Source organism: Larimichthys crocea, chromosome VI (genome assembly GCF_000972845.2).
Source record: "Larimichthys crocea isolate SSNF chromosome VI, L_crocea_2.0, whole genome shotgun sequence".
Lineage (NCBI taxonomy): Eukaryota > Metazoa > Chordata > Actinopteri > Sciaenidae > Larimichthys > Larimichthys crocea.
Genome location: NC_040016.1, coordinates 9,263,999 through 9,276,494, shown reverse-complemented (window position 1 = coordinate 9,276,494; position 12,496 = coordinate 9,263,999). Strand labels below are relative to the sequence as shown.

General features: G+C 41.6%; 1 protein-coding gene across 1 annotated transcript in view; it reads left to right on the top strand.

Annotated features, from left to right (window-relative positions):
• LOC104930488 (guanine nucleotide-binding protein G(i) subunit alpha-2) overlaps positions 1-12,496 on the top strand; it is a 49,412-nt gene that overhangs the window by 31,969 nt on the left and 4,947 nt on the right. The window contains exons 2-4 of the mRNA XM_010745291.3: positions 4,174-4,216; positions 8,292-8,433; positions 10,812-10,972. Of these exons, the coding sequence (XP_010743593.1) occupies positions 4,174-4,216; positions 8,292-8,433; positions 10,812-10,972 (346 nt within the window). The remainder of the gene's footprint in view (positions 1-4,173; positions 4,217-8,291; positions 8,434-10,811; positions 10,973-12,496) is intronic.

The following is a 12,496-nucleotide window of genomic DNA, read 5'->3' as shown; positions in this document are numbered from 1 at the left end:
CACTGAATAACGAAACTCTGGAGACGGCGCGAGCATGCCAGGAATTCTCACAGCAGAGCTGGCTGGCACACTTCTTTCTCTCGTCGCTGGTCAAATGTGGGAGTCGATAAAGCTTTTTCTCAGATCCTGTTTCTGCAAAATAAAACTAAACATTCCTTACTAGCACGTAGGCTCCTCAGTTAAACAGAAGGAACGAGGGTAATTCAGAATCGGTGCTGGTGCTGGTTCTGTTTTCGACCTTCAGTAGATGTTCAGGTGGTTTTTGCTTCAGTTTTGTGACGTCCGGTTAGTCAAGAAAGCTTCTTACTCCTGATGGCTACTGCACCTAAGAACCAATCACATTGCTCTACGCTGTGCCAGGTGGTAAAGTTATAATGATAGCTGCTGTCCGTGACTCTTACGTCTACACACATGTGATCTAGTGCTGGATTACTTATCGCCTATGCTGGATAATTATACTTATGCCTGTCTGCACAGTGGGAACAGCCGATTTCCCCTGGTATAATGATAATGGAATTTCATTCCCAAGTGACTCCGAACAAAGATAGGGTTACCAATTACCATTACCAATTACAGGTGTATTCATTTGAGGCCTAATGAAGTACCAAGTGGATTTCATGTTGTCTATAAATTAAACCGGAGTAATTAATGAAGCCACCAGGGGCTGCGACACACTTTGTGATATCTTGCCTGACCCAAAGGGATCAATGTATTCCCTTTATGTCGTTAGCGAAGGCTCTGTTTGGTCTCTGTCCACCTGGGAATTGATTGTTTGTATATGCTGATATAATGTGACTGTCATCTGACCTAACTGTGTCACGCTCCCCGCACCTTGTGACATCATGGGGTCAGGCCCCAGCCTTTGTCCTGCAGCAGCTGGACCCTCCGTCAGTCCTTGCATAGCTTCACCTGGCACCCATCTCCGTGTTGGTTCTCCCTGTCTGCCAGTCACATTATAACCCATCTGTAATCAGGCAATTTCCTGAGTCTTGCTGGGAGATTTTACAAATCCCCTGCTGCTCTCTCCTGGTGCTACATATCTTCCTGCTAATACCACATTCTTCGCCGACACACACTGGCACAGATGAGGTGTAAGCGTACACACATACACACCTACATTTTTTTCTCCTTTCATCTTTTTGTCTGTCTTTTTGTATTGTATTAGTTCGGGCGAAGGACTTTTGACAGACAAGAATCTAACTAATCTCATTCAAATGAGACCGAACTGGCAGTTTTTCCTCTCGTCTTTTTTTTTTTTCCTCTTTATTTTTTATACCATGAGTCAAAGACGACCACAACTGGCATACATGTTGCCCGGTTGCTAGGCAGCGGACTATTTATTTTCCTGCAAACTCAACTTTTCTTCATCCCATTCTCTGCAGGAGCAGCCCGGTTCCTCTGCGTTTTGGTCAAATCGTTTAGTTGAATGCTTCTTTCATTCCATCGGTCGGTACAGTTTGTTTTCAGAAGAGATCGGCTAAATTTAGTCGCGTTTCATGTTAGGTCGACCTTAGTTTTTAAGTGTCTCCATTTTATTGTGCTGAGAAAACTGGTCTACAACTTTTATGTTTGTTCCTCTTGAGCACTCTGCGCGACCTGAGGACGACGACTGTCTATTCAGTCACCCAGGCCGCCAGTTCCAGCTTACTGTAGAGAGAAGCGCTACTTGTTCAGCCCTGAGTCATAAAATTTTTTCCAAACAATCTCTGGAAAGTACTAATATCAAATAGGGCATGTGGAAATGGTCTGTGTGTGTTAATGCAGCTGCAGTCCCTAGCCTTCATGCTCCAAAGGGAGATACAGTACGGTGATTATGCAGCATTAACCACAGATCTGATCAGACAGTGTGTTGTTTAATAGCAACAGGATCGGTGGTGTCAGTCCGGCCTCGGGGTTCCTGTCATAGCTTTTTCCCACAGAATCATCAGCAACATACGCTTGAGAGTGATTGCCACTCGTATCGCATTAGTGATCATGACAAAAGCATCCTCTGTGTGTGTTTGTGTCTGTGTTTTATTCAGTTATTAGAAGAAACTATGTGTGCCCAGCCCTGCAGGAATTCTGCAGCCCTTCTTATTAAAGTACAAGTGCTTGTACAGTTGTTGTCAGCCTTTTACCGCCAGCTGGCAAGTATGAAATATTAAAGTTAAAAAGTGCAGGACTTGCCTCTGCATACGTGTGCGCACTGTATGTGGTCACGGAAGTACAAATAGTAAGGATTACCGCAGCAGAAGTAATCATTATGTAATCCATTATTTTTGTGCATAAAACCTCACATTGTACTCTAATCCCTTGTGTTTAAGAGTGTTGTCCTTTCACATTAAATGTATAATGAGGAGCAGACTTTATTTTGAACTCCAAACAGATTCCACGTGCACTTGCTTGAAAACTGAGAATATACAAAGTCTGCCAGGAGGTTAAGTGTATTTGTGTTGTACCTATTTGTTAATCAAAGCAGCAGTGGCATCCAAGGTATGTGCCAAACTTCACTGCTCATTCCTAACTGTTAGCAGCTTCAGGTTCATTGGACAAACTCCAAAGGGCATGTTTACTACTTTCTGGAAACCGTGTGTGTGTGTGTGTGTGTGTGTGTGTGTGTGTGTGTGTGTGTGTGTGTGTGTGTGCGTGTGTGTGTGTGTGCGTGTGTGTGCATGTGGGGGTGGTGAAAGAGAGGCCTGCTAGCTTTGCCCTGGTCAGTCAGATTCATGAACTCACGGGTCTAGAAACTATGTTCTGACTATGTTCTCCGGCTGAGCCGCAGAGGCTCCCGGGGACAAGCTTGGTCACGCCTGTCGTACTTTTCTAGATTAGTGCAAATTATAAATGATTAGTTTCCTTTATTAGTGTTTAGAGGATGTTCTAATAGTTATGCAAAATCAGTGTGTGGAGGTTTAAGAAAAGGCTTTAAACCAAACCAGCTTAAATAGAGCCAAGCTCATCTGTAACGGCACATATGATTTATTCACGGCTGACTACTCCGTCTGCATTCTGACAAAATAACTGCACGGTGCCCATTTCCATTGAACCAGCCCTGCCTCCTTTTCGTCATCAGGGGATCTGTTTACAGTTTTTTTTTCAATTCACGCTCAAGGTATGCAGTGAGCCAGAGCGAGCATTTCTTCTCGCTTTTCCTCCTGCTTAACAATATGGCCCACAGACTGTACAGCAGATGGATGGAGCGCTTTCATCACAGTGTGATTTACAAATTGCTCGGTGGGCAGAGAGGAGACATAAGAACCATGAGGTGGATATAAAATGGAGGATGTCACAGTGTATTTGGTAGAATCACTTTCACAGTGGTGCCCATGTGCACTCAGACCTCTGACACTCTAGCTTCGTTACATTTTAAGTCACCTATTCCGACTTACTACACAGCTTTGACACAACTTTTAGACCGTCAACATCTTTCAGATTTTTCTTAAAACTTAATTCCAAGGCAAACAGCACGTTCTGCTCCATTAGCCAGTCTGAGCTCATGTACCACAGAGGAGTAGGAGATGACAGCTGCCTGTGGAAAACTATCTTGGCCCATTCCTACCCAGAGGCTTCACTGTGCATGTGCGTGCTGCATGCTGTGTAGTAGTGTATTTTGAGGGTCAACCCAGAAAGACTTCACCCCGGGGCGAGTACGACTGAAAAGTGCACTGACAGGCACCCCTGGGTGTGTGTAGTGTGTGTGTAGTGTTAGATTCCTTGTGGCAGATGAGCTCTCTCTGGTCGCCTCAGGCTGTTAGAATAAACATAGGAGTGGATAAGAAAAGCCCATATCCTGTCAGTGTGCAAGACGTTTCCATTAAAATGTTAACCATGATAAAGTGACTTGTCTCCGAGTAAGAAGAGGGGAATAGGATGGCAGGTGGTTTTTGTTCCTTCCAAATGTTTTTCAGTGTGAAATTAAGACACCTCTGTTTTGCCATCTGGATTCAGACTACAGACAGACCTGATCGAGTTATAACTAAAAGAGCAGAATCCCTAGTAGCTCTACAGTAAGAGAGGACGGGATGCTGCTGCAGAATAAAAATGAGAGATGAAGCCGAGGCTGGGAGGTAAAAAGGGAGGAGGGGAAGCAAGACATGGGTCCAGATGTGAGGCGGCCTTTCTGGCTGCCTGTTTACATTTCTCAGCTAACAGGAGTATATTTTTAACCTCTGCCTGTTTTTGTTCTCTCCGCAGGTGCTGGAGAGTCGGGGAAGAGCACCATTGTGAAGCAGATGAAGTGAGTGACTGCTTCATTGTTTTGCTTTTCCTCCCACCATCTCTGGCAAATTAAATATGTTTTCACAATATTAGGAAAAATTTGAATACAGATGGTTTTTCCATTTACATCGCTTCCTTCGGGATTAGTATGTACATGAATTGATAAATCATAACCGCACATGCATCTGTGCATATTGAAGCAGGTAGGCAGCACTTTTTTATTTAATTCACAACAAAATATCCTAGGTTTTTTTAATCTCAGCCCTCGCCCGCAGTGATTGCACAACATAATATTATGTTCTGGTTGTCAAACATGTTCCCATGAATCATTTCCATCCACCTGTTTTTATGTGTATTTTCAGTTTGCTAAAAAAAAAATAGACCTGTATGGAAAAAAATCAAAAAATAGGTGCTGTCAAGATGCTCAGTGAAACTAGGATCTGGTAGACCAGGATACAGGGTGGTGCTCTTGACTTGAGTTGGTTAATGTGCTGTTGTGTATGGCTTCGGCTTAAATTGTGTTTTTATGAATCTTTTAATGTTTAAGGTGAAACCAAAGACATTTATATGGACAATAAAACATGGTTTTAGCTCTGGCAGCACAGGAGAAGACTTAACGTGTTTCTTTTGGGATGGAGCTCTGTAAATGGTCACTTTTATCAAAACATATTTATTTTTAATTCAAGGACAGTAGGTGTTAATCGAAGTATTTAGTGTAATTTCTATAGGAAGTGGAGGAAACATCTTGTTCTACTGTTTCAGGGACACACACACCAACGCACACAGAGCCGAGCTTTATCTTACTCCTGCACTGCAGCTGATATTGCATACAGGGATGTCCCCTCTCTGATAAATGCAATCTTCCAGCTCGCTGATGTAGTGAGTAATGTATAGAGTTTGGCCCAGTTTGTCTGTCAGGCTTGAAATAGGCCATTAACAGGCAACACTGCATGAACATTTATCACCAGCCGTGCAGGAGAGAAACTATTGTTAAGGGACTGATCAAATCGATATACAGACATCTTTTGACATCTGTACTGTACTCTAATGTGCTCCAAATGGACCACAGCAGGTACCAGGATCCATAAAGGTACATCTAACTCAAGTTATACAGCATGACTGGATTGTGAATAAATTCAAGGCAAGGAAATTGGCCGTGCATTTGCTGAACTCTGGTTCGTTTTACAACGCAGAGGAGGAACACACAACGTTTGAGAGTTTCGAGAGGCAGTGAGTCATTTCGCAATGTAAACCCTGTCTGTTGGTTTGCTGATTGTTCCTGCTTTCAGCTGTAGGGCTTAACTGGTTGGTTTTGTTTGTTTGTTTAAACAAAAACCTTCCAGGGAAATCTGTAATAGCCTCACAACGTGAAGATGAAGTGAGATATGTAAAACACGCTTTGGGAGGATGTTCCAAAATCAATAACTCTAACCAAGATTACAGTTTGCAAATCAAAGAAAAATCGGTGCGGTGTATGTTCAAGCCAGCACGACCTGTAACAACTCAAATAATTTGTTTGCGGTCTCAAAAGGAACGAGAAAAGATATGAGCAAGGTGGAGCACAAACACTACTTTTTTGTTGTCTTGTAGCCGAGGCTCTGATTACTGTGCATCGAAGCGTAAATGAAACCGCTGGTTTCCTGGCTTTGAAATTTCCCTCCTGTCAGTCCCTCTGAAACCGTTCTTAAAACAGAGGGTTGAGAAGATGGCGCCAAATGTGCTTTTTTTTCAGAGCTGATGTGTAGTCGAGTTCTTAGTGTTCCTGTTCGGCCTTCACTGACTGAAGCAATTTGACAAATCTCTCAGATACTCGGTTCTCTAAAATCCTCTCACATATCAGTGAACACCTACACGCTTAAAGCTTTTGCTTTTGATATGTCATTACCAAAAGCACACATCCACTTCTCCCACATACATGTACTCATACATTCATACATTAATCTACTCGGTGTGTTGCAGACAACACTGCTGCCTTCTCACTCATGGAGGAGTATGAGTGAATCCTTTCTCTGAAAATAGAGAACAAACATGACTCAGATATAAACCCTCAGTTCCAGACTAGACATCAGATCTCCTATTTTTGTGAAATGAAAACATAAAATAGATTTCAAAGATGCTCTGGGGAATTTTCCCATTCTTAATTCTGACGAAAGGATAAACGCGCATTCAAAAATGTTTGAGAGTCTCAGGAAGCTGCAGCGCTAATGATGGGGTTTCATTCAAGAAGTTTTGAAGTTCTTCAAGAGAAATTCAAAAAATTCAAAACAACATTCCCTTCGTCTGACACTAGACTTACATGCTGTGACAGAAAGAAAGGATAATTCTGCTTGCAAAAATGTGACAGCCACCAGATCTGACAGCGTTAATGATGGGATTTCAATTTAATCCAGTTTTAGAGTTCTATTGAAAATGTCCTCCGTGGTTATTTTTAACGCAGCAGTAATGAAATATTTAAATGAGAAGGAAGCAGCTCACAATGTCCATACAAAGTAATAAGCATTACACAGTTTCCAGTTCAAAGGAAATGCCAAAAGTCAAAAGTACTCAACAGATGTTTCTTTTTTTGTTTTTTTACAGATTTTATTTTAGGCAGCCTCTATAGGTTATTATACAAACCTAATTATGTATATTTATGTGTACTGCTCCTATATATTTACCCTAATCTATGAAATATCATGAGTACTACTCACTTGAAGTGATACAACTCATCATTTTACACAGCTCTGAACCTCCCAGTATTATTCCAGATATTATCCAAACGTTATCCTGTATGATTTGTATTGTTTTGATGCGGATCTGGATTAATATGCCGACTACAAACTCTATTTTCTATTATTAGAATAAACTTTAAAGGACCGTGCCTTGGGGAGGTATGAACTCTGTGTTTCCTGCTGTTGTGCTTTTACAGATATTAAAAGAGACTGCATATATTCAGATAATCCAAATCTGCATTTAAACAAGTGTAGCAAACCTGAATTCTTGAGCTAGGTGACAATTATTGTCCAACCATATCCAGTCCACATGGTGTGTTATTATGTTAGATTACAGTTTTAAAACCCCCAATTTAAATCATGTTTTCTAAAACAAATTGTTTCAAAATCAAGTCAGTCAAAACTGATTTTGTGAAATGAGTACAAGAGTTGTTTCGATGTGAGGGAAAACACTGGGCTTTTAGTCCTGTTATTGGCTGTGACTCAGTGTTTCATGATGGGCTCACACATTTTAATGAGGTCCGATTCAACACATCACACAACCAATGAGCTTCCTGGCTGTGTGACTCTGGTCTCTAGGCTGTGACAGGCCAAGGGAGACGGTTCTGTTTGATTCACAGCCCACCAGCTTCTGTTTCAGCCCCACGGTTCTTTAGCTACATGCCTATTTCTCTCTGTCTCTTTCCACAGCAAGTAAATATTTGTTTTAGTGTCCTCTGGCTGAGAGATATAAAAAACGGCTGAATTTTCCCAGCACTGAACCCCAGCAGGATTGTGATTTCTGACCACATGCATGTAGGACTGGATCATCCTTGATTGGTTCTAAAGAAATTATGGTAACAGATAATGGACAACATTTTCACAAGGCGACAAACTGAAGCCAGAGCTTCTTCAACCACAGAACGAAAAAAAGAAAATCCTGCTTAATATTACATTCATCACATCAATCTAGCAATGAAATGTGTTAATAATAATATTAATAATATAATATACACACATGGCCATTTTTAATGCACTAACTCTATGTTTAGGTTCCTTGATAACAACCTGATACTTTATGATAGATTGTATTCTTGTTGCATTTGCATCTTTACTACACAAAGCACTTTGGTTAACTGCATTGTTTTTGATTGATGGTAAATGCGTACCACTTTTAGGAGGAGATTAACAGCAAATACAAATTTTAAATGAGTATTAAGTGCCAGCATTCTTCTTCTCGGGTTGTGGAGAGTGATTGAAGTCAGCAAACAGTATTTATTTTCATCACTGCGTGTACATCTGTTTTATTGTCACATTGCGATTTCGGCTTAAGTTACATACTCGTCTTTTTTCCCCTCTTGCTCTTCCCCTCCTTCCCTCCCTCCCTCTGGTCTCCGTTTTCAGGATTATCCACGAGGATGGATACTCAGAAGACGAGTGTAAGCAGTACAGAGCAGTTGTCTACAGCAACACAATCCAGTCCATTATGGCCATCATCAAAGCCATGGCTAACCTTAAGATCGACTATGAGGAAGCTACGAGAGCGGTATGTATCTGACAGTTCTGTCACTTCTTGACTGAAGTTCAGGTTTCTGCACGTCATCACCCTTTGCGGCAACAAGACTGCGGTCTCCGACCAAACCACATGTTTATTGTTTTTTCGTTTTACAATTGTCTGTCCTACACTTAAAACAACAGATACTTTTTTAAAATGAACATATGCATGCCATTTGATGTTTAATAATAGAGAGCTGTACTAACAAAAACCCTTTGGGAACCTGTTAAAAGTACAGCGTAATATAGCTGCACTCAGCTCCGTGATCTCGTCTCTACTTATCACCACCAAAGCCTCCACTCTGCTTCCATCCTATCCACTCATATCTAGCCTTGAGGATTTGGAGCCGCAGAAATTATGCAGCTCAGGAAATTTCTCTCGAGTGCAGCGTGACATTTTTCTACTTGGAAATCAACTGTGGGTGGCAGATGTTTAAGATGGATCTCCTGCAGTGGCATGTATTTTCTGTCCTTGCTTATACTTGTGTACTGTGTGTGTGTGTGTGTGTGTGTGTGTGTGTGTGTGTGTGAGCTGTTTAAGGACAAAGTACAGCAGCTGTCTTTCAGCAGAGGCACCACCCAGTGCGACGATAAGATCACAGAAATATAATTCAGGCATTACTCATGAGAGGGGAAATGATGATTCCTTTCTATCGACCCATTGTCTCGTGGATGTGATTCATATGTTCTGTTTTCACAGATAGTTAATAGATCATTTAGTTATAGAGGAAGACGCTATCAACTCCTACATAAATGTACATAAGAAAGGATAGAAGAGACTTTTCTTTGTAAAAATGACATGAGGAAAACTGATCCACAGGATTCAATTGCTGTGAAGTGTCTGCTGACTATTAAATTCCGATTTATTTTCTCTGTAACCCCAATAATCCCTAATATCTTTAATACTTGTGAACTTTTCACAGATTTCAGTTAAAAAGACAATGTTTGTCTCACAGCCAGAAGGAGCGCGGTCAGCATTCAGCAATATTCTTTTGTTTATTATATATATAAGAGACAAGCTGTTTTCATTGTTTGCCAAACATGACAACTGCTGCAAATGTTTAGTAACCAAATAGTTGCTGGTGCAGTGCATTCCTCTGCCAGTGCCTTGTACTTGTCTATCTGAATCATTTCTTCAAACGTCTTGATACTGATTTCACGTCAGAGCAGCAGACATTTTCATCGCCGTGTTATAAGAATGAGACTATTTTCATTCCTGAATGACTTAAGACCTGAGATCTTGGGCTGTACTTTGCAAAGTTATTTTAAAACCTGTAACGGCTGAACCTCCTGTGACCTACAGCCGAGATGGAGCACCAGACAATGGTTAACTAACACATGAAAGTCTTCTCCTAATAGATAACCAAAAGTTTAGGTGAGGTCAGAGCGGTGCGACGAAAGTGATGTAAGCTCGGGGTCGATGCCCTTCTCATGCTCTTCCTTTGATTGTTTACACATAAATAGCCCATCTGGTTGGTGGCTACCTGTCCCAGCTTCTGTTTAGATGATCTCAAATTGTTTAAACTCTAAAAAAAAAAGTGAATGTCAATGTTTAATGTGAATATCAAGTTTAGTTAAAAATGCAATTATAGGAACAAGAGATCTCAGAGAGGCGAGTTAAATTCCTTCCTGCTCATTTAATACAGGTCTCTGGGTTATGCAGGCAGTGAATACTTTAAATATTAATGCAGATATTAATGTACTGTCTACCATTTGATGTGTCTGTTTCTCAAGGCTACTGCGCCTTAATAAATGGATTTGTTACAGTGCAGAGGCTTATGGTAAATGATGTGATGGCTCCTGAACAATTAGGCCAATGACGGATACATCATTTCTGATCATACTATTCCTCACTTTTGGGCTTTACTTCTTTGTTTCTCTGTTTCATCTCGTCTCTCTTGTGCAATCTTATTGGACCAGAAAGCATATCTCCTTCCATCGAGCCATAAAACACGTCAAATCGGACTTGTATGGAGCGCAGAGGGCTCCAGGAATTTTATATTACATAACCACGGAAAGAAAAAAAATGCTGTTTTTCTTTCCAACCAGCGTTGTAGCTGTTATCTGTCATTTCTAAGTAAAGCAGACTGAGATAGCAATTACCATAAGCGCACACTCGAGACTCACAACAACAGTGAGCTACTATTAGTATGCTGGCAAGGCAGCTGGCTGATGAGTGCTGACCATATCTGGTTTATACTGGGCAAGTTAAGGATGAAAGTTTCTGATGAATCTCGGCTGTTCCGTGTTCTGTTCTCCTCGTCGCTGCCGGTTATAGAAAGCCTTATAAATACTATAAGACAATATAGTACAATATTATGTAACTTTTTTAAAGTATTCATTTAACGGTGTGTGCCTTTTTCTCGTCAGGATGATGCCCGCCAACTGTTTGCCCTGTCAGCAGCAGCAGAGGAGCAGGGCATCCTGCCAGAAGACCTATCCAACGTCATCCAACGACTGTGGGCCGACGGCGGCGTCCAGAGCTGCTTCACACGGGCTCGAGAGTACCAGCTCAATGACTCTGCGGCTTAGTGAGTGCCTTAATGGCATAAAATAATCATTATGTTTTGAAATAAAATGTGCTGTGGTAAGGCAGCTCTACCAGTAAACTGCAATTGATATTCATCTAGTATTTTCTTGTCCAAGAGTTATCTGGTTGTTCCTGGAGGAGTTTCTGTGTATAGAGCACAAGATAATCTTTGAATATTGCCTACAACTTGCTCCAAAAGGGTTTAGTCGGCCGTGTAGCCCAAATGAATGAACACACGATCATTTGTTGGCTGCACTGTTATATGGAATATAATAACAGGGAGAGCAGGAGGTAATTGTGAGAGGCTGCTGGTAGGAGGTGAGAGGTGGCTATCACTCTGACCCCCCGGGATGCACTGCTGCTCTGAAATCCAGAGAGCCTCCACCTTTGTCTGCCAGCAGCAGCTGCTGCAAGTTTCAGCAGGGACTATCTGCACTGATTTCTGTACATGCACATAGCCTTTGATTAAAAAAAATATATGACACCTCCAGAAAGTGCTGCAAACCGTCAGGGGAGTGTTAAGTGTTTCACAAATGATTGCTTTGCAGTCAAGGCATAGTGTTTAACTTCCAGGGAGGAGGTGATATTGTTCTCTGTTTGTGTTGGCCAGTATAATCATACCTTCATCTCTGCTTCATTGCCATTGTTAAAGTCAAGCAGACCTGAAAGCGCGAGGCTAATGCGGCCTCGCATTTTAGTAACCGGGAGAGTTGACAGTGTACGACATTTCATCATGGCTTTTGTAGAGCTGCTGAGAGAGTCGGTTGCTATAAGAGAGGACTAAATGAGTCTGGCACTAGACCATAATCCATGTCTGAGCACCTGCTGAGAGCCGGAGAAAGGAAGGGAGAGAGAGAGAGAGGGGTCTCTCTCTTCTGTCTCTCACACTGGTTTGATAGAAAAGTGGCATGCACGGTGCAATCTAAAAAAATAATGGATCCAGCTGCTGTTTATTTGAGGAAACAAGACTAACCTTTTCACACATCCGAGTGTATGAAAATGTAATAGCCCATCCTTGCACACTGGCTTTAGACTCTACTATAGTTCCAGACTATAAGGGTATGGTGAATGTTTCCTCCAGTTCCAAAGCTAAACCTGATGAGGCTGTAAGATTGTATAAAATGCATTTTGCCGGTGCTGATTCTGTGTCCCACCACAGTTGGGTATGTTTTCTTAGCGTAAGCCGACCAAATTCAATTAATCTTTAAGGCTTATAAAGCCAATGGCCAAATTAAGCAGTGTTCACACTATCTGATGTGTGGAGTACAAAAGCAACCTAAACCTCTGTGGGGAGCAGGATTATGATTAAACTGTCAAACACGTGGCGTGAAGAAGTGCTGCGGAGGCTCTGATATCTACACCCGGGCTGTGGCTGGTATGAGATTACACTCGGCACCGACACTTTGTTAGGAAACATTCTTTTCTTATGTAAGTTGAATATTGTGCTGAGAGATTGTTTGTCCACTCTGGGCTCTGGGTACACATTGGTAATGCATTAAAACCATTCAGAGATCATATTTTAACG